The sequence below is a fragment of the Sceloporus occidentalis genome, unplaced genomic scaffold (genome assembly GCF_023333645.1).
Source record: "Sceloporus occidentalis isolate IW3139 unplaced genomic scaffold, rSceOcc1.0.p SCAF_37, whole genome shotgun sequence".
Taxonomy (NCBI): Eukaryota; Metazoa; Chordata; class Lepidosauria; order Squamata; family Phrynosomatidae; genus Sceloporus; species Sceloporus occidentalis.
In genome coordinates this window covers 8,111,617-8,134,990 of record NW_028317017.1, presented here as the reverse complement: position 1 = coordinate 8,134,990, position 23,374 = coordinate 8,111,617, and the positions used below count along the sequence as shown (strand labels likewise).

Here is a 23,374-nt window from a genome sequence, read left to right as displayed (position 1 = left end):
AATTGGGACATTGTTGAATCCGGCCAATTCAATTTACCCCATCAAATCATACATTTTTTAAAAGTAGACACCCCATGGGCATTTAATATGCCAGTATTTTAACTCTTTCCATGCGAGAATTGTTTTAAGCTAATGTGCTAATTTTAGGACTTGCTCACAAAAATATATTTTTATATATATATTTTAATTTTTTTTTGCCTTTTTTAAAACATTTTTAACATTTTTTTTCCACTTTGAAGGTTCCCCTGATAGTGACATCAGAGGGAAATTATTTTTACATTTTACTGGTTTTTTACTATTTTTTTTCTAATTATTATTAATTTTATTTTTAATTTATTTTTTCTAATCACACTGTGATTAGAAAGCTGGGCTCCATTGACTTGCATGGTTGAATGCAGTACCTGTAATCAACCTGCAAGTGGAGCCAGAGTTCTCTAGAGGGTCAGGAGACCGTCTAGCGAACATTTTCATCTTTATTATTTTTTTTCCCGGGCCGCCGCCATCTTGCTGATGGCGAAGATCACCGGCAGCTGTGGCTGTGACCGCTCTCCGGAGCTGTCACAGTCCATCAAGAGGTAAGTGTTTGGTGTCGCTGGATGCCTCCTGATCGAGGCATTCCAGCGACACCATTTAAGTTTAGGAGGTGATCGTTGATCGCCTCCTAAACGCTTTTAAAACGGGCGTCCGCCACCATACATTGTATGGCGGATGTTGACGCCCCGGGGAGGGGCCAGACATGGCCCCTGATTCCGATCATGGCGTTGCTGAATGCCTCGAGGTCGAGGCATTACAGCAACGCCGTTTGGGTAAAAAAAAAATTAACAAATGCCGGTCCTGGCACGTCATTTGTCGTTAACGACATGTTTTTCCGGGACGTGCCCGGACCGGCAATTGTCATCAAGGGGTTAAATTAGGACAAAATTAATACATAACAGCTTAGTGTTTAAAATAGTTACCTTAGAAATCCTATAATATATTTGGTGGGACATTTACGCTGCACATTTCTTATCAAAAAAGTGTGATATCCAATGAGATTTTTACTAAAACAAGTCCCGTATATGCATGTTATGTAAGAATATACGTTATGAAGTCCTCCAAAGGGTGTACTGTTTTTCTTTTTACTGTGAAATTGAAGAATATGTACCTTTAAACCGACATTGTGTCTTATGCCTGAATCAGTAACAAATCCCTGTACGTCAATGCTTCTACCAATCACCCCTGCAGAGGTGAATATGTTTTCAGGCAGTTCTGATCAATCACTTTGATCCTGACACATAAGAAAAACCTTCAAACATTCCAGCTCAACACAAAATCAGTGAGAAATAAATATTTAAGATGCGCAAATGTCTAATAATCAGGTACATATTGAGTCAATTCCATTGCATGTAGAACTAGAAGTATACGGCAGAAAAAAAGAATCATAGATAAGGGCAAAAATTGCTTCATTGATATTAATATCCCCAGTCTTTGAAGAACTGAGAAATAAAGCATTTTCTTACTTTTAAAAAACTATTTTGTGATCTTGAACACAGTGTTTATCACAATTTCTATATTTCTATGAAAATTGCAATATTAGCTGCATAGTCAATAGTCAATAGTCTTGCTACCGATAGAATTTATAATATTGTTTTAAAATGTTAAATGAAAAAATGGCATATTGCTTTAAATGCTACTGAATTATATTGGCTATTGGCACTAACCTTATATAAACTAATGTTGAGATGATAAGGGTGCTGCCATAATGGAAACATTGCTCACCCCAGGCACTTAAAAACACCCTAAGGGCAGCTCTGATTGTATTTGTTAATTAAGGAATTTATAATATTTAATTATTATTATATTTAACAGAGGACATACATATATACACTAATGAAGGCATTACACTAAGGACTGTTGGATCTGATCGTTTATTCAGTATGATACAGGCCACCAACTTCTCCCTCTACCAGCCTTTTATGAATCCCCCCCCCCAAAAAAAAATAAAATGACTGATTCATCTATTAGCATGTAACAGTTAACCTAAGAGGTTAATGAAATGTTCAAATTTATACAGTGTATAAAATCCCGACGGTTTAAAATAATTTGCACCATCAATGGGCATCGGATTTGTTTCGCTTTTACCCCTAGTATATTGCGTCGTCACTGATAAAGAGACAGTTATTATTTAAACATTTCTCTCTTACATAGCTGCACAAACGGTAAATGATATATATTTTTATTTCTCATAGTATGTTATTTATTCTCTAACATAGCTGAAAATTACTGTTTCATTCATGGTACATGCACATGAGTCTCTAATTAGCTGGAAACAAATGGAATGGTGTTATTGAAAACTGGTCATCTTTCAGAAGACTATCTTGTTTGACTTGACAAACAAAGGTTTCTTTTTGTCAAACAATAAAATGTGTTTCATTGACAGGATTGCTTATTATTTTAAGCCTTCTGTCAGAGTTCAAGAATCCAGTGAGTGACAAGCTGAATCAGGCAGTATCTATCATGGAACTTGGAGCTATTGAAGATTTATCATTTATCATCACTTACAGATGAAGTTCATTGCCTCGCTCACATGACTGGCATAAAGATCGACCCAGTGCCCTCTTCACAACAAAACCATTTCACAGTTGCTGCATCTAAGACTACGAATGCATGAGTGACTACACTTAGTGTCCTCTGGCTTCGAGCTTTGTTAACTGTTATAGATGAAAGTTATATATTGCATATGTGCGTGTTTGTACTTAACCACTGAATTCAGGATCCTCAATGTGGCAATAAGTTAATGAATAGCATTTTATAGTACACAAATAGTCTACTGATATATTTTGACATATTCTTTTTTAAAAGCTGGTGAAGCTGAACATTGTTACACAATGTGGCATTTGATGTTATCTATTAATGTGATCCTGGCACATAATTTGAAAAGGTTGTCTTATTACCATAGTAGCAAACAGAGTTTTTCCTGCAAGTTAGATCACGTTGCTGTCTGCTATGGCAACAAGAACAATCTTGTAACTAAAACTAGGTTTTATACATAATCCCATATGTAAGCAGTTTATATGTTATGGCTAAAAATGGTGCCTCTCATGCCATCATTTCACATTGAATTTGTTACAATAGTGTTCGTTCATCCCTGGAATATCTTTCAATTTAACATTATTGGGGATTGTCTCAGAATACCAAACTTTGATCCCCATCACACATATGAACTCAACTGAATCTGGATCTTTGACCAGTGAGATAAAGAATATTTGTTAACTCAATGCTTAGCTACCCAATGTTGCTATTCAGGTATTTCAGATCAAAAGTAAATTCCCATCAGCTCTCCCTAATATATTTGTCTAGATTTGTTTTCGGAATTATTCCTTTCTATCCTACATGCACCCTGGTTAGCGTCAAGCATGTAGTAAATGCGTAGAAATATTGGTCTGGATTGGGTAAAATGTTTGGATTTATTATTCCATATTTCATCAGTCTAATACTGCAGAGTTAAACTTTAATATGGGTCTCATAAGCAGATCTCGATACTTACGTCCTATGCCTTATTTCGTATATATGTTTAAACATTTCACGTACAGTACTGTTTGAGTCGCTTTGTGTGTCTACATAAAATGACATCTATGTGTGATACATACTTAATCCAACATACAGTTAAAGACAATACAAAGGGAGATGACGTAAATTAGATCATTTCACTTGGATTGAAGTTGTAGTTCACCCTCACAACCTTAATACAAAAGCCTTGAACCCAGATGGGGCTGTACACAATACATTTTAAATGTTTTCTGACCACTGTGACCTTGACCCTAGAAATATCCCAGCCTCTAGCTACTGAAAGCCCAGTGCAGAATTTGTAAGCAATGCCACATTCACCCCCTGAAATCTGACTCTGACTGATGACCTGTACTGAGTTAGAGACAAAGAAGAATGGATGCAAACTGAATCCATGGACAATGCACCCAATACATGAATAGCAACTGACCTGGTGATCACCGAAAGAGCTTGAAATAAAATATGTTATTTAAGGAAGCAGCTTAGTACTTTTTGGAAAAGCTAAAGTTTACAGTATGCTCTGTTTCACCATTCTTAATTCCTTTTTCACAGGCCCCAAAAAAGATTGAATTCATATGGAATAATGTTGTGTAATAAATAAATCTGATAGCTTGACAGACATGAAATCAAACAAGATATATATATATATATATATATATATATATATACGAAACAAACACAATGTTCAATATGTCATAAACAACACCGATGATCACATAGTAATTTTATTTAAATGATACCCTAGGTTAGGGTAAGTACTGTAGCCTGTTTAAGCACAGCAAAGGGGGGAGCATTTAATATATTGTGTTTAATTTCTTGTATGTAATACTGTATTATTTATATATTTCCTATTGTCTCAGTGGTGATGTCAGTATGGGCATATTTACCGGTATAAGAATTACCAAAAACCTAACGAGTGGGTCATGCGAGGAGAATGAAGATGTGATTTAAAGAGAGCACTTCTACATATATTAAACATTCAATTTATCTTGTCACTTCAAAATGAGGGAAATTACTCCTGTGTAGATGGATCAAAGCAATGAAATTACAAATGGTGGTTTAAATGGTTTATAATTAACTATTTATTGTTATGTGGATACCAAAAACTATGCCATTAATTATGAATTACATTGAATTACATATATATCCCAGTGTCCCGCCTAGAGCATCTTGAAATAGGTAGAGAACTTGATTTTATCTCACACATTGGAGAACATACTGTGTCAAGCCTCCTAACTGAGATAACAAAAGATATCAGCTGGGGAAGGCTCTGCCACTCATTGTCATTGAACAAACAAACAATTACAGTAAGAGCTGGGATGGCCGGGTGAATCTTGAAGACAGGCAGAAACGCTAACTGCAAAGGTCAAATGGAGCAGATGACAGACACTGCGTATGACATGCAGACATAGGTGAAAAACAGAGTAGCGTGTGCTCTTAAGCTCTACTGAAGGGAAAAGAAAAATCACTCTTCCTAACAAGGCTAACTCAGATGTTCATTCTGCAAATGCTTTCACTGCTTGAAAATGTATTCCGTTCACACATGCAGTGATTTACACAGATAGATGATAGCTATATGGATGGATGGATAGATAGATAGATAGATAGATGTAGATCTATACACACACATATATATATATATATATATATGATGCTCATTTAAAATATGTAATTTTACATGACGTCTGACCTACCAGCTAAGTTGCTATCAAGCAACCTATGATTATGCTTAAAAATGTTTTATATTTTCGATAGGAAACCGCAATGTATTCAATAAGGCATGATTTCAACATATTTAGCCTTGAAAATTATTGAACTAACAAATCTAACTCTAAATAGATAACCATACTGAGAGTACTAGGCTGGGCCCAACTCAGCATAGTCTTGTATTATTTAGCTGTTGTCATCTGCTGCATACATTTTAGATTGGGATTCCCTAAGATGTCTCATTGTGTTCCCTGCTTCATCCCTGTACCTAACCCAGACGGAAGTAGTAGTTATGCAAAACCTTACATCCCTGTGTGACAATGCTTCCCCTAGAGATGTATCCATATCATTCTCAGCAAATGAACTCACAGTAGGACTTAGAAGGTCCAGTAACAGCAGATATTTGGAAGCCTGAGAAGGAATAACTCTGCTAACACTTTAAAAGGAGAGGGTTCTTCTTGTGGCTAATATATGCGCAGTCTTTACATAAATGTATGCATACAAGCGCATGTATTGGCATCAGTGAAGCAGATGTCCAAAAGATTATTAAATGAATAGCACACAATCCAACTTTATATTTTTTGCATTTAAACATGATTTCCGTTTTTGTAATTTTGTTGGCTTAAAATTGCATCACATTGAATGGCAATAATGCTGAGGTTAATAAATATATATTACCGGTCTCAATCTCCCAGACATAAGCTGAGCCATCTTCACATCCAACGATCAAGACCTCTTCAACAGGATGCCATTTCATAGTCTTTACAGGAAATAGATGCTTTCTGGCATGAAAGAAACATACTCGTTCTTGAAGGTTCAGAAGTGCTACTGAATTATCACTACACATACAGTATATACTCTGGAACATTTTTACCTGTGCAGGAAGAAAAGGATAACCATGAATACTTACTAGTATAGTGAATTCAAGAACTGTCCTCAGTACTGAATAGTACCCATATGTTTCTTATTGTATGGTGTCAATGGATGTATCTTGACATGAAACAGAACTTTGTTTAATAGATTTGAAGCTTGCAAGAACAAGGTTTTCTTCTCATCGTGTACCAGTATATTTTAACACGTCAACACGTCTGTCAGTTTTATTGTTACTGTTAATTATCACTGCCCCCCTATTGTAATAGTGCTATGGGATCTGCTTGTGGTCTATATAATGCAATGTTACAGTACTTCATATTTTCAATTAATCAAAATAAGAAGGCGTCTTCGTGTGATAAGGTTCAGGGGTTAGCGATAGATAAACCATTTTTATAAAGGAAAAACAAAGCTATTTTTTTTGTTCCGTGTCCCAGTTTAGAATGTATAGCCAAATTGCTCCATATTAGCTTCCATGACTTTAAATAATCTCTCACACAGGTGGACAGCTTGTCCAGGACCAGGCTTGTGGAGGTCTCTGGTGCCACTAGCCCATTTAGTTAAATGTCTGCCACAAAGCCAGTTGCTGGCTATCTATACCAGATGTTATATGTCACAGCCAATATTATTTTACTTCTTTTTAATCTCCAAGTTACCCCCTTCCTCTCATGTCCTTACGTATTATTGCTATTGTGTCACCACTCTCTGTTTTCTGCATGGCTCCACTTTTATTACTTTTTATCATCTTCTCTTTGTTTCTATTGTGTTCTAAATTTAACACACATCCTGACCTATCATAATTTTACATCTCTCCATTATGCTTTAAAGAGGAATTACCATTCTCATAGCTTTTACCATAACTAATTTCATCAGGTAAAACTACATTAATTTGTGTGATTTGGGAAATGTTTTTTTTTTAATCTAGCTCAAAAAGTCACATCATGGAAACCAAGACCACTGTTTTGTTTAGAGCCAGCATTACCTGATAAACTTTCTATCATGAATAGGAGAGAGATAACATACATAATAATACAAATGCAGAGAAAAGGAAGTTAAATACATATGTTCTAAATATACACATTAGGTGGGTTTCCAATATGTATAAATTGCATACTATATGTGTAAACATTATTATTTATGATTTATAGATTTAGTCTATAGGATTTGGAAAAAATGAAGGATCCGCTTCCAAAATCTATTAAATGCATGCTGAAAAAAAAAGCTAGATATGTGTTCAATGTATAGACAGACAGAAACACAGATACATAGACAGACATAGAGTCATTAGCTCTTCTGTGTATAAAATGCAATATCAAATATAAGGAAAGTACCTGCTTTCCATCTGCAGTTACCGCTCACATAAAAGTGAATATTGTAGGTTTTTTCCCCACTGCAGGATACAGACTTTTTGTTGCATGCTGACTGTCTGTCAAAGTTCTATGTATTTTATTCAAAAGGTCAGACATTTTTTTAAATGTCAACTTTACCTGACCTAAAGCTGTCTTTTTAAATTATTTTTAACCAAGCCGAAACAAAAGTGCAACGATCAATAATTAAAACCAGAATAACACTGAACTAGAACTAATCATTTTCTTTAATAAATAAAAATATAAGGTTTCATTGCAACAAATATATATTTTCTTTTTTTTACTTAAAAATCACTCAAAATGATAGTAGTATGGTAACCTTTCTGCTTACTTTGTAATCATCAGGTGGAACTAGTATTTTCAGTATTGAACCAGACTGGAGCATAAACTTGTGGAATATCTCTCCTGTAAACACATCTCTCCAGATAACCATTGAATTCTGATCACCAGAAAGAAGCCAGCTTGGATCAAACTTCTCTGACCTTCCATGCGGATAAAGCAGACTTGACACACTGCAGTTGTGGCCGTCAAATATTTTATGTGGCACAGAGCCTACAGGCAGAGGCAAGATAATATTGGGTCAGTTTTTTTTACACAATATTTGTAAGGTGGTTTATACACCAATCCTGAATTTTACCTACAACATTAGGAACCAAAGATTTGGTGCTTGAGTACAAATGTGCATACTGAGGTAAACATTGCAGGGAACACTGTGTGTGTCAATATCCTGTGCACTTGGTCATATCTTTTGGGACATAGAGGGTGTTGGTTCCTCCTCGGTTCAGCTGTTTACATATATTCTTTACAAAGGGACCTACTTGAGTTCAGCTTACATGTCAGGTTAGGGCAAACTGGATTGCACACTGGCTGTTGGTTGTACTGTTAACCCTCCCAAATCATTGCTGATATTACCATTGAGTAATTGGTGGTCTTCCAGAAGCCGTGCTCTCGCGGCATGCAAAGCTATGGTGACGACTATTTTGCCATCTTCACAGCCACAGACCAGTTTGTCAAGGTTAGGGATGTAGATGGACGCAGTGACAGCTGCAGATGCCTTGCCGTCTTTGGCAATATGAATATGATCTATGATCCCTTCTGACATAGATTTATTTCTATCAAACATTTCTTGAAGGGTAACTGTTGTCTTCATTTCTATCTCTGAAAAAGAAATTCCCACATTCACTAGTTATTGTAGTTACAATTTAACTAGTTTACATTTGTCCTTTTCACAAGCTAATTTGTATACAGAGGGAATTCAACAAGAAAGGCTTGCACAAAAATATTCATCATTCTGAGCCACTCTTTTGGTTTTAAGAAATTACTTTTAAATTATAAGTATTCAGAAAGTATTCCACCTATAATGCATCATTAAAACAAGAAGAATGTGCAACTTATTCCTCCACAACGATGTAAAAGGCTCATTGCCAGTTATCACAAACATATGATTGAAGTTATTGCCGCCAAGGGTGGCACAGCCAGTTGCTAGGTTTTTTTTATGAACATTTTACCTGTAAAAAAATGAAATGAGTATTTAAAAGATGCATTTTGTGCTCAGTCACTCATGTTGTCTTTGCCTTATATTAAAATTAGTTGGATGATCTGAAACATTGAAACGTGACAAATAGCAAAAAATAGAAGAAATTGGGAAGGGGCAAATACTTTTTCACAGCACTGAACACATCTTGAACTTCATGTGTCTTACCTCCTGGAGAACCATCATTCTGTGATACCGGAACATCAGGGATATGCCAAAAGCTGATTCTTCCAAAGGAATTTCCAGAATAAAGAATCTTAAAAAACGGCTCCTTCCTCTCATTTAAGAAGCCAGTGAAACATGAAAAACTCTGCATGAATAAAATTCAGTTTCAGTTGTGATGTTAACTGTACATAGCATAGATATCCATAATTTTATGTAATCCATTGAGTATACCATTAGTATCTTTTACATATATAGCGTCAAAAGATTCTGCAGTGCTTTAGTGTGGGGGTTTTACATAATAAGGGCAGAGACAATGTATGCGTGGGCCTTGTTCCCTAGATCAATAAAGCATGTAGTCATTTTCAGATACCAAGTGTGCATATTTCTTACTATCTCCAAGAACTTTATATCAGTTACAAATGTTTTTACTAAGGGCAGTAATAAAAATATAAAATGGCACTTTCAAGAAGTGTAAATTCCCTACCTTTTTCTCACCTGATGACTCAACAATGCATTATTGTAGGCACAAATCCTTGTTCAATGGCTAAACCATTCACAGAAATAGTTATTTAATCATGTGCATTTTTGGCCTAAATGATGCTAAGGTTCATTTGCGTTATATTCTAAAGAGTCCAATTGACCTTTTAACTAATTGGAGTGAAACTTTTAATGAAAAATCCAGAGCTGCTACCTGCTACTAATTTCCATTGGTGCTGCCTAAGGCACCTTCGCACCACCGTCCTTACTGCATAGTGTCAAGATATGATGCCATAACCCAGTGCTGAAAGGAAACTCTGGATGACTGTGCTGATTTGCACAACTCTCCATAGTGTTCATTGGATGGTTGGAGAGATCAGAGGCTGCAGGTTATGCAGCAGAGGGGCTACCACGGCACCACCCAGGACCTGATGTCCCATTATGCCACTGGCTGCTACAATATTTATTGAAAACCTGACATCTTAAGGGTATTTAAGATTTGTATTTAGTTGAGTATTTAATGTCTTGAACATGCTTTATAACTATGGAGTTGAAGAATAGATGTATAGCTGTCTGCTCATTGGACACAAAGATTGGAGCTGCATGGGCAACTCAGTGGGAGCTAGTGAGCTATCATAAATAACTAGTTAGGTATTTTGCAATAAATATTTTCAACAATGGTTAAGTCTTTTAATGTTGGAGTAGTGAGAAGGTTAATAGAAAGCAGACAGATATATACTACCATCATTTCAAATTACTGAAACATGATTATATCCAGAAAAATAGACTGACAGGTTATAGAGACCTGAGGCAGAAGTTTAGAACAAAAGTGCTATTTATATATATCTTTTAGATCGTCCATCATAGCTATAGGCTTTATTAAGTTTCAATTATGTTCCAGACTTCCCGTTGAAACAACACAGAAACTCTAAATAACTTTTTAATACTGCTACATGGCCGAGAGTCCACACAATTATTACAAAGAAAAGTATTGTAAACTACAACATAACTTTTTCTACTACATTTTAAATCTGTCACCCTTTTACGGGTGGACAATGAGTGGTTATTTTAACTGTGTTAAATCATTTGGCCTTACTTGTAAAGGTGTTGGTCTATAAAGTGTTTTCCACTAATCACAGAAAACACAGTTTTTATCCTGCATCACAACAGTGTGTGTAGAAACAATAGCACAACTGGTATTGGCAAACAGTTGCTGTTAGCTTACAACTCTTATGATCTTCATTGCCTGTTCTGAGTGTGACAATAATTCTTATTCAACTGTTTTGTGGACTTAATACCAGCCCTGAAATTAAGACTAAGATCCATAAAATATGATGCATTTGTATGTGTTTTTGTTTTGATGCGTTTTCTGGGTTTTTTTTATTACCTTTTCCTGCACACTTGTAGAGCAAAGCAATTGAGGAGTGATCGTTTCTTTGAGCAATCCTCCCTCGGTTGGATATATACTTTTTGGAAGCCCACTGTGCAAAGTAAATAATACAAAGTGTTAAAGGGGCATCAAACAAAACATGGTGGTCAGGTTTAAAAATCCTAGCACATCAAAAAAAAAGTTATTGAGATGGTAACTAATTACTTTTAGGCTCCTGGAAATCACAGCACCATCTGCCCAATCAACTTCTACGTGGCTAATCGTATTTCTCCATCTCCTGCTGCTTCACATAAAGGCTGGAGAGTGCCAAACTTAAGCCAAATGTTCTAATGTCAGAGGGGGTTAGTTATGGGTTTTGATCAAGTGTGACAGGCAGGCCTTTCCTACAATACAGTTACAAACAGCTTACTTTGTACCTGAATTTATCATATGCCATCCCCATTATAGCCCACCTGTTCAGCAGCTGGTAGATGTAACTGTGACCATCCACTGTCCAAATGATAAGTCTGTTAGCCGCAAGGAACTCCCCCCCAACAAACGACTGGCCACTTTTGCAATTGTCCGTGCAAAGCAAAGAGAAATCACAGTAGTCATAGACCTAAAAAACAAAAAAGCTAAAATAATCACTTAGGCTCATTTTATAAATGTAAAAAATTTTTTGTAAATGTATGTTGTTATTAGGTTTATTTTTTATATATATTATTATTATAAACCCTTATAAACATTTATTAAGCACTAATATATTTCATAATGTTGGCTTGTTATTATGTAACTGGGAACTTTCTTACTTAGAGATTATCGGTTTCTGGATTGCCATTATTTAGACTGACCATATGACACTTTGGACAAATAACAAGTGGGCCCCTGGACAGGAGAGCCGCATACTTACATTTACTGCTTCTCCAGTGTCCAAGTATGGAAACATAATATGCAATTTTATATAAAAAAAATGGCTTTAAAGTGAAATGATGATGTATGCGACTCATGCATGAGATTTATGAACTAACCATGCAATTTTATTTGTAGTACATCCTGTGATCAAAATATCAATGACAACAACCAGAAAAAAATTGAGGATATTGTGTAGGACCCCCTTTTGCCACCAAAACAGGCCTGACCCGTGGAGGCATGGACTTCACTAGACCTATGATGGTGTGCTGTGGTATATGGCACCAAGACGTTAGCAGCAGATCTTTAAGTCTTGTAAGTTGCGAGGTGGGGCCTCCACGGATCAGACTTGTTTGACCAGCACATCCCATAGATGCTCGATTGGATTGAAATCAGGGGAATATGGAGGCCAATCAACACCTTGAACTTGTTCTTGTGTTCCTCAAACCATTGCCAGTCGTGGAGCCATCACAATTCGGCCCTTGTCAAAGTCTCTCAGATCCTTACTCTAGCCCATTTTTCCAGCTTCTAACACATCAACTTTGAGGACAAAATGTTTACTTGCTGCCTAATGTATTCCATCCACTGACAGGTGACATGATAACACGATTATCATTGTTATTCAGTCGTCATAATGTTATGGCTGATGAGTGTAAATGCTTCATATATAATATATTCAGCAGGTATCAAAGTTCACAACAGAATGCATAAGTACATACCATTACCTAGCACCCATACAACATATAAAATGAGCACGCAACGTACCTCATAACCAGTGATGCAAAGGATCCTAACATGCAACTAAAAGAATCAGCATGCACTTAGCTTTTTTTATACATAGTTACATGAATGCCCACAGTCTTGTTATTAGCCACTTACAAATATTCATGATAAAAAAAATGCCAGTGTACACAAAAGGAAAAAAAATTGAAATGTTTTCACATTTTAGAAGACCTAGCTGTCTAAGTGTGAAGTAGTATATCTTGTAGTGTTGAAATTACAATTAGATGCGCAATTGCACACTAACTTACAGGTTCCCAGACAATTACATATTTATTCTTTTCACTTCATCTTACAATGCTCTACATAGTGTAAGTATGTGGCATTCAGCATCTAGTTATATGTGCGTGAGTTGTTATAATGGAAAAGTGATTTTGCTGAGAGCATCCACTATACTAAACTGTGAAAGAGCACAGATAAGGCATTGCTTATCTCATCCATGTCATTTACATTTTTCGGAAAAATTGAAGAGACACTTTATGTGTATAACATCTCTGTATAGTGAGAAAAAAATATGGATATTAATTTAACACCCACAAAACCAGTTATTTCAGAGACTGAATTTGTTCATGGCATCTTTGAGAAAGCATTGAACAATCAAACAAACAAATAAATAATAAAATAAATAACCTTCCAAGAGCTGGAGCAAATCACCAGTAGCAGCCTTTCCGTATACATGCAAAAACGCACAGCACAGCAGTTTGTAACTTCAAGGGACTTTGTTTCAGATTCGGAAACATTTTGTTTTTCCTGGAAAAAAAAATGTGATTGAAGAATAGAAAATATTGAGCATTCTTTGTAACTACTATAAACTAATATTCTTCTTCTAATTTATATAATCTAGGTGACTATCTAGGCTATCTAGGGGACCTAATACATGAATATATATATATGATTTCACATAATATATATAACACTGGCCCTGTGTGTTTGTATATATGGTTAATCGAGATATGCAATAATGTCCAAAAGTCCACATCACCCACTGGTGTTATTTGAAACAGTGGTGACACTACATACTTCATCAAAAGGGTAACATGGTGAGTTTTTTCTTACATGTTACGGTTTAATCAATTGGAATTAGTGGTATACAAAGAATCACTAATGTCAATTTAACTGACCTGAATGCTGTTGACTGATGATGACAAATCCCATACTTTGAGGTCACCGACAACAGACATTGCAACCAATGAATCCTCTGGAAAAATATAAATAATAGAGTAAATAAGACCTGGAACCTGCAGACCTATTTTCAGATACTGATCACATGCATGTTTGGAGGCTTTATATGCCTGATGCATCAGATAATGCAAACCGGGCTAACTATGTCGTAAAAACTGTGTTGGCCGTTGAATTGTTTATACCTTACTATACACGTGCAGGATGTAGTTATTTTCTTTAGTCATATCTTTTTTAGTGTATTCTTAGCATACCTTCCGGGTTTTAGCCTGAGACTCTGGGTAAAATGCAGCTTCTCCGTGTCTGGACTGAAATCTCCAGGTCACAGGAGCATCACTCCCCACCCAAGGCCATTTCCCACTCCCATCACCATTTAAATATAAAGTGGTTGGGGCTAGCCCTTCCTGCAATGTTAACAGCACTGCCCACTGACGTTGGTGACCTGCCCACCTACCAATGATGCTGGTCCCCTCGACTGACATCATGGGCCTACGCGAAAAAGGAGTTGTGTGAGGAGCTGGAGCCTGCAAGTTCCCAGATTCTAGGTGAAGCATTGTATGGTCTCTATTGTATGTGTAAAAATTGATCCATTATAGATGTGCTAATAGTCTGCACTCTTTTCCATTGAATCATTTAGTAGAAGTTGTTTTAATTGATCTTAGTCTTATTTCTAACAATCTCAGTCTAAAATCCACACAAACCATGCATTTTCCACCCCTGATAACATTCCGGCCTTCGGATAAGCTTTGGCCAAATTCCAAGAAGGTTACTTAAAGTTATAGTTGTATTTTCTGTCAGCTTTGTACCTTGGATCCTCGTAGAGTGAACAATACACATGCAGCTGATCCATTCTGAAGACTGTGATTTCAAGGTATGAAGAACTTGCAAGGTCTTTGCATCAACAATGAGGACATCTTGATATTGTCCACAGCAGAGTAGCCAGCCTTCTCCTGTCATCCTGAATGAGCAATGGTAGTACTGACAGGGCATGACCAAAAAGAAAATACAGAGACATTAATTAAATAAGGTACCATACCATTAAACATATAATACCTCTGTCCTGCATTTAATGATAGGAATGGAATTTTCATTTTATTATCTTATTAATTCATATAACTATAAATTATATATGTAAATAAGCCTATGATATTCATACTTTTTATAATTAAGCATATTAGACAGACTGTGTGTTTTAATTTGCTAGCAAATCAATGCAGTTTTATCCCTAATGTGCAGAGTGGATAGTCATAACCTAAGGTGATTCAACGACAGATACATCTCCTGCTCGTTGGAAAACATTTGTGGAATTGCCACCCCACAGACCAGACATAAATGTGTGTTGGTTTTCCCTTTCTCAAGGTAATATTTATGTAGTGAATCCTATCTTTTACCCCGTAATGTGATTCAATTTTAACGTCTGTGCTAAAAATTGTGCGTTTCTAACAAATTTTTTAATATGTTTTAGTTATATTTCATAGGTGGGACTGACACAAAGTTTTCACTTTTTGTATTTCTTTCTTACCTGAATCTTAAGCTTTTAGCTTGTATGAATTCTTAAACAATCCAAACTCTAGGGAATCTCTAAACCTGGTAATTTGGGGTTTCAATTGCAGGAGATGAATGGAAAATATCTAATTACTTCGAACCATGACCACGTATTGAGTAGTTTGTAGCTTTAGGGATTTGATCTGAGCTTAAATGAAGACTACCAGAACCCACTCTCATAGGGGTCACTACCTACACCACTGCTTATGCAGGTGCAGCAAACATTAATTGGAGCCTTGAGACTATTCTTGCTTTTGGCTTAGCCTTCTTTGGCATGATTGACCCAATAATCATAAAAAGGAAAGAATGGTACAAATCTTCTTTTGAGCTTTATTGGGGCAGTAAAAGAAGGAAGAATGATGCATGTCCTGGGTGCTCTGAAAATAATCCTGCACTATAGAAAGTACAGAACCCCTTTCTTTCCTTTCCTCATTCTCATCTATGAGTACCGTTTACTAAGGAGCAGGTTTGCCTGAAATGATTATTTTGATCTCTGAAATATCCCCCCTTTTAGGTTTGAAAGGATTACGCAGCCCTCTTTGTGAACAAATCTTTTCCTGACTACCAAAGACCCCACAGAAATTGAGTTAACTTAGAGTTAAGCACCAGCTAAATTCAAGTTTTATATATATATATATATATATATATAATGCAGGGCCCTGCAGCCTTTTTGGTGCAGGGGGCACCTAAGGCTTCTGGGTGCAGAAGTTGGCCCTATGAAATGAGTCCTAATCCTCTGTTCTATATCTATAATATGATTACACAGCGCCTCTATGTGATGCTTGCCCTCCACCAATGACGAGCCAAAGAGAAAATTTAAATACAGTGGTTGGTGCTGCAAACCATCTGTTCCATGAAGAGACACATTTGTTGTGGGGTTGTCATGCCTGCTTTGTCAATACTGCTTAAAATAGGTGGCCACCCTACTTGTCTCCCCCGATATATGATTTCTGGAGACGTTACTTGAGAGCATTAGTTTCACATGTTCAATAATGTGTTCCAATGACATAGCCATTTAGATCCAAAATATAGGATTGGGCCCAAGCTTGTGTTACGCCACTGCCATGGGACAGACAGCCTTAAATATACCATTTGTATTGTTTACTGAATTAAAGCATTGAAACTTCAGCACAAAGCAATGTATATTTTAGATATATCAGCATGCAATACATTCCTCCAACTTTCCACAACAACCCAGCAACTGAGCCCCAAACAAACCACTACACCTCTGCAAAAAGCCATACCGCCTGGATCTGGAGATGTCCATATTCACCCATAACTGTTTTGTGTATTGTTATTTGCTTGTTTCTATTAACCCTTTGCCCTAGTGTATCCAGTACAGGCATTCCTGAGTTATGTGGCATTCTCTTACTGATTGTTTTTATTTGGCAAAATATCATGCCATGTTTGTTTTATTTTATTTTCTCGTCTTTCTGCCCCACTAAACCCTTATCTTCTATATCTACCCACTTACTGTACCATCTACTCTAACAATATATTCAACACTCTCTCCTACTGCCTGCAACACATTCCTTTGTCTTTCCACAATTCTGCCCTGACACCCGCCTATGTGGCGTCTTACTGTACGAAGACATCCCTTACGAAAAATTACTGCAGTTTTTTCTGAAGTAATACTGCAGTTTTTTGGACATGAAAAAACTGCAATACTGCACTTTTACTGCAGTATTACTGCACATTTACTGCACTTTTACTGCAGTATTACTGCACATTTACTGCACTTTTTTTTTATATTGCAAACCTACAGTTTTACTTCAATGTGCTGTAGCTTTATTGCATTTGTACTTCCGTACAAAAATAACTGCAGTACAACTGCAGTACAGTGAAGTACAAATGCAGTAAAACTGCAGTAAATGTGCAGTAATACTGCAGTAAAAGTGCAGTATTGCAGTTTTTTCATGTCCAAAAAACTGCAGTATAACTTCAGAAAAACTGCAGTATTTTTTTGTAAGGGATTTTCTCACCTGATCCATTGATACATTAATCCTTTACCTGGTAGAAGGCAACAACTCAAAATCTTTCAATTCTGGGTTTTCTCCACCTCTCTTTTTCACTTCTTGGGATGTCTCTCTTAATCCTGCCCCCTCCCCCCACATATTTCTCTCCGTCTCCACATCCATCTATGGCACTATCTCTACCTCTCTCCATATCTTATGTTTCTCTATACTCCATTACCTCTAGGTTGTAAGTTTGTGAGCAGGACCCGCTTTACCTAATATATTGTTTATTCTTAGTTTTTCAGTTCTAGTTTTGTCATACCCCTTGCATATACTGTATGCATTGTATGTAGTGCTACGTAAATTGTTGGCCCTATATAAATCAAAGATAATTAATAATAATAATAATATCAAGATAATTATCCTTTTGACAAATACTTATTTAAATATGGATATCATTGAGTAGAACTCCAAAACTCAAAAAAGGACATGATCCAAGTAACATTTTTGTTGTATAAAAGACTGATGTAAATCTTTTACACAATGCAGTAGAAACACAGTGATACTTACACAGATTGCCGTGTGCCTGAATGGAAGTTTTGAATTCTGAATACAGTGGCCGTTGGCAACGTTCCAAATACACATCTCCCTGCAAAAAAAAATTAAAAAATAACCTCCTATTATTCGTCGTCATTTCCACTGAATTGGTAGGAACAATTTTGTGACACTAATTTCTTTCTTAAATCCTATATTTAAGTGAAGGCTAATCGTTTATGTAGCTTTTTTGTTACAGATAACTGGTGGAGAAAATGTTGTGGTTATTAAGATGGCATGGCATAGACAATTTCTTTCCTTTTGTTTAGGTAATTACACCCTGCTGCCTGGCGTCAAAGCTAACTTTAAGGCCATGCTTGGTTTAAAACAAATTGTAGGTATACTGTCATTACATCTCATCAATGTGTCAGCAGAACTATCATTCTACAGAACTGCACACTGTTGAAAATGGGTCATCTCCCAGAACCTCAGGTATTCCATCAGCTAGCTGCAAAGGTACTGATTTACTCAGATTAAACAGTGCCACCAAGAGGATCACTGGGTATTTCTTTAAACATTTTCACTGAAATATTGTATCTAATGTAATATTTTTCAGTCCTGTCTGCTGGTATCTTTATTGCGACAAAAATGGAAAAATAAATAGATTCATGCAGGGAGGCTGCATTTAGGTCGCACAGACCTAGAACATACCAAATAAAACACCTGATTACGTACCCATTCTCTGAACTACTGACGACATATGGTTGCTTTTCAAACTCCCTTGCCTTTGCCAAGCACGTTACAGGAGTAGTATGTCCAAAAAGAATGGCTTTAGAAGTAATCTAAAGTAGGGAGATAATCACATATAAAAAATTTTTTCAATAACTGTAATAATTTACAAAAATATATACTAATATATATATATATATATATATATTTGTGCATTATTTCATTTTTGGAAATATATGGAATCTGCATCAGAAATGTAGATTAAATTTATAGTAGCCAATGAAATATTGTTTATTTTCAGTTTTATTTATTTGCGTTCTACATTTGCTTACATAAAGTGTAATGAAACTTTTAGGGCTGCTAAGCGAAATTCTTACAAAACTGGAATTTGGATACATTGGATCATACATCCCTGAATAAACGTGCACACAGAAGCTCTGTTTTATTGTATAAAGTAATGTTTTGTGTACGTTTAGTTTTCGCTTTAAAATGCATTTCTCTGTCCTGTGGATTGATCCAATAAAAAGGTGTCATTTTAACTGCACATAATTATTTTTCTCATCATCAACGAAGTAAAAAGAATTTTATAGCCTCATGGTCTATTGGACAAATAGTTGAGATTTAAGAGTTGTGAACCATAAAATTATGCTTTTCAATGACTGATTCTTCCATTCCAAATTGACTCGCTTGGTATTCTCAATAATTACAGTACTGTTAGCCAAACTGAGACACAGATGATACTGAATTCCAGACCACTGATGCTAGACATTCCCCTAATGGAAAGTTGCAATAAATGTATATGATATTATTAATATTGCATGGGCTTTGACAAAAACAAAGAGTATTGCTTTTCAGGTCCTTATTTTCTCACTGAAGAATATAAAAACAAGATGTTATTTGAGATGTTAAAATCACTCAAATTTTGTTTTTTCACTACCAAACAGAATTCCTTCAAGCTGGAATGAATAATATAATTGTGTTAAAAAATACACACCATAGCTTTTCCATCTGTAATACTAGTGCTGCACCAGATTGCAAAGCAGTATTTTAGTCTTAAGCATGTAGCACATTACTTAGCAGGGTCGGGTGTGGTGGGCACTTTAAGACCAATGGTTGCCAATATATCCATATCCATAGGACTGCATCTCCCATAATGCTCTTTCAGCTAAGGGGCTGACTGAGGAGTATGGGAGATGTAGTCCTGCAGCAGCTGGAGGGCCGCAGGTTGGACACCCCTGTATTACGGAGTCACCTATTCAGTCAGAGGCTGTCTGATCTGTCACTGCAGCGGCAGTAAGGGAAGTATGCAGCCCTATCTGACACTGGCCCACCAGACCCTTTTAAGTGTACTAAAATGCGAAATATTGGATATAGGAAAGTGATATATAAGTACAACTGTACAATAATTAGTACATTAAATTAATTGCCCAGGTCACATGACTGAAACTGGATAAAACCTTGCAGTTAAAATGATCTCTTTACAAACCTCCATTTTGACAGAAAGGTACCAAAGACATATCTGTCCTTCTGAGCTCCCAGTTACAATGGTTTTCTGGTCGTCTGTTATCATCATAGTTGTTATGCTGTGAGACGGCGCCTTTCTCCCCCACAGCGCCACCGCTTGTGTTGTGCACTTCATTTTGAGACTGATCTGTAATTAAAATATACATCATTATTTTTTTCAAATAGGGGCAAGTTTAACTTATTTCAGTTGATTGGATTTCTCCCACATTTATAGATTCAGTAAAGCCTGGTAAATACATTTTGGCCAGCCAGCAGAAACATTCCCTGGTTTATATGTATCTTAATAAACACAATCACAAACAAAATATTAATCATATTTTGTGATATTTGTTTTGGCACAAATCACTCTCTTATATCGCCTATGACCACTTACAAGCTTGACGGAAGCAAAAGTAGATTTTCAAATCTCTACATGATCCTTAGTAGCTCTTAAGTAGCAAACCCCTTTTTTTCCTAATAATGGATAAGTACAAAGGAGGTCCTGGCATCTCCTTAGTTTTAAAACATTTAAATATGTTTCATCTAAATTGGCTTTACTCATTGGCTTTGGTTTAGATTCTACATGTCAGTTCATTTGTTTTTCTTTATTTCCCATAGAGGTTAAAGTGAAGGTCTACCTTGGAATCCTACCCTAAGACCAAGCTAAAAGTTAAATAAAAATCTGTAGATACAGCAGTAAACTATACCGTATTTCTACAACCACTGTGTCAAATATAAGTTACATTTAAAACACCAGTGAACCACCTTCCAAAAAAACCTTTCTTCCTCAGCTGTTTTAGCAGACTCAGGGCCGGCCTGACAACGGTGCCAAGTGGGGCAACTGCTCCAGGCGGCACTTTTTTTTTTTAAAAGCGGAAGAGAGGAGCGTCGAGTGGTTTTCGCTTACCAAATTGTCGGTACCCGCTCGGCCCCCCTCTCTCTCTCCTCTGCGAGCCCTCTAGCTCGGTCTCGGTGCCGGTTTGTAATGCTGAACGCCGGAAGATGACGTCATTTCCGGCACTTAACATTACAAGCCGAGACCGAGCTGGGAGACTCGCAGCAGGACTGCTGAAAGGTAAGTACAAGGGGGGGGGAGGAAGGGTAGATAATGGAGGGGCGGCAGGGAGAGGAAGGGTAGATAATGGAGGGGCGGCAGGGAGAGGAGGGGTGGATAATGGGTGGGGGGCGGCATTTTAAACTTTGCCCCAGGCGGCATTTTGTCTTGGGCCGGCCCTGAGCAGACTGCACATATACTTTTAGCATTAGAAATTTTTGTTATAACCAAATTAAGCAAATTAATGAACTCAGCTGGCACTTGATATTACCTGTTCTCAGATGACATATCAATTCCCTATCTTAACCTCCTCCCGTTACTATTGCGGCTATCTTCTCCTTTATATATCTGCTTTTCTAAAAAGAAAATTGTGCCCACTGGTTCCTACCTTAGCAACTCTGCTATTTTATTCTTACCCACTGTAACACTTCGGTTTGCATTTGTCTAACCGTATGTTTGTGCTGTATACATAAACAATAATAATAACACAAGCCTTACCAATGTCCCCTGAAAAGGACATTCTCGAATACAGAGATTCTTGGTTTCCATGTTTTATATTATATATATATATATATATATATATATATATATATATATATATATATATATATGGAAGGAGCATGGTCAAAATGACAATGGAGACCTTATATCATGCCAGCTACCAATATATCTGGTTAAGCAGAAGATAGATCAGAGGTGTCTGGATTAGGTATTGACATCAATGCCAACATGGCAAATGGCCTTAGAGTCTCCAGAGAGACTAGTTAATCCAAGAAGTGTATCAAAGACTGACATACATAAAGAGGAAGGAGTCATGAATAAAGCAACATGAATCTTCAGCTCACAGACATGAGCTGCAAAAACAAATAATTTTATACCACTTGGTGGTAAATAATTACCCAACTCTATCAGATATCATGAAAATTCCGAGGTGCTCAAAACTTTCTAAATACACTATTTTGCACATAATAATCACAACACAGGGGCCACCATGTGAATTTGCAGATCGAGTGGGAGAGAGAAGGGCTTCCAGAGAGTCTTCTGGTGGCATGACTTCCTTCTCAAAGAGAAAGCCATCTTGAGCTTTGTTTGACAGCATCCATAACTGTGGTGTAGTTTATGCTTTTATGCAAGTAGTTGTTATGTGTTAAAGATATGTTGTTTTTTTAAATTATTTTAATCTTTCTAGAAATAATGGAGCCCAAGAGTGAAAAATACAATCAGACAATGAAATAGTACAGCATCTTCCACATCCAGCGTAAAAGGGTATCCAGAGCATCACCATATTTATCAGTCCCAACAGATACAGAAACTGTTTCATTAGTGCTAATACAGGGAAGGAGAAAGCATGACATTTTGCTAGGGTGATGCAAAATTATTTAAAGAGGATTCTAGCGTTATAGTTATTACAAAATACTCAGATCCCAAACTTGGTTTTATCTATTTAGCGAACATATGAATGTTCCTACAATGTGTTGGCTCTTCAGTTTTTGTTAAACTACATTGACTTCCATTGACTTGTTAAGGAACATTAGCTAAAGTTTAACAATAGCTCCCTCGTTATTTTGGGAGGAAAAGAAAAAAATGTGTTTCTCAATTAACAGAACCTAGACATTCAATTGGAATGGTTGTCGCAAGGATGTGCTGATACAGAAGCACACAATACATTTACAATATAACTTTTAAGCAGGCGCACTTTGTATTAAAATTATAAATATAATAGTAAAACACTAAAAGTGAAATCTGTTCAAACCTACTCCAAACTCTTTGAAGAAATCTCTTGTTTTATTATATGATGTCCTACATAAAACATCACAATAGGATCTTGATGAGCCCTGCGTTCTATCTTGTCATTTTCAGCCACAATGACAAAAAGCGCTATATGACAAGGGAAAATATAAGATGCTGGAATCTAAAGAAAACAAAAACACAATTTTGCTGTGGATGTTATCTGCCACTGTTCCATTACAATTTATTGCCGAAGACGAGAGGGAACACTCTATCTTGCTGGAGCAGAGGCTATACCTTGCAACTAGTACATGTTACAGCTATTCAATTTATTGTATTAATGGCTCTCTGCTCCCCTATCGTCTACGGCTTTTAAAGAGGATAACAAATTGCTTGCTGACTGTACTCTGTGTTTTTGATTTC

At 36.5% G+C, this 23,374-nt stretch overlaps 1 protein-coding gene across 1 annotated transcript in view; it reads right to left on the bottom strand.

Annotated features, from left to right (window-relative positions):
• The window catches only part of LOC149297797 (WD repeat-containing protein 72-like), a 78,808-nt gene extending 58,503 nt beyond the window's left edge, over positions 1-20,305 (bottom strand). The window contains exons 1-12 of the mRNA XM_089488233.1: positions 20,153-20,305; positions 18,673-18,779; positions 17,974-18,052; positions 14,710-14,881; positions 13,846-13,922; positions 13,355-13,474; positions 11,509-11,654; positions 11,054-11,147; positions 9,193-9,334; positions 8,403-8,648; positions 7,822-8,042; positions 5,932-6,127 (exon numbers count right to left, since the gene is read on the bottom strand). Coding sequence (XP_089344359.1) covers positions 5,932-6,127; positions 7,822-8,042; positions 8,403-8,648; positions 9,193-9,334; positions 11,054-11,147; positions 11,509-11,654; positions 13,355-13,474; positions 13,846-13,922; positions 14,710-14,881; positions 17,974-18,052; positions 18,673-18,779; positions 20,153-20,305 — 1,753 coding nt within the window. The remainder of the gene's footprint in view (positions 1-5,931; positions 6,128-7,821; positions 8,043-8,402; positions 8,649-9,192; positions 9,335-11,053; positions 11,148-11,508; positions 11,655-13,354; positions 13,475-13,845; positions 13,923-14,709; positions 14,882-17,973; positions 18,053-18,672; positions 18,780-20,152) is intronic.
• Positions 20,306-23,374: the final 3,069 nt, after the last annotated feature.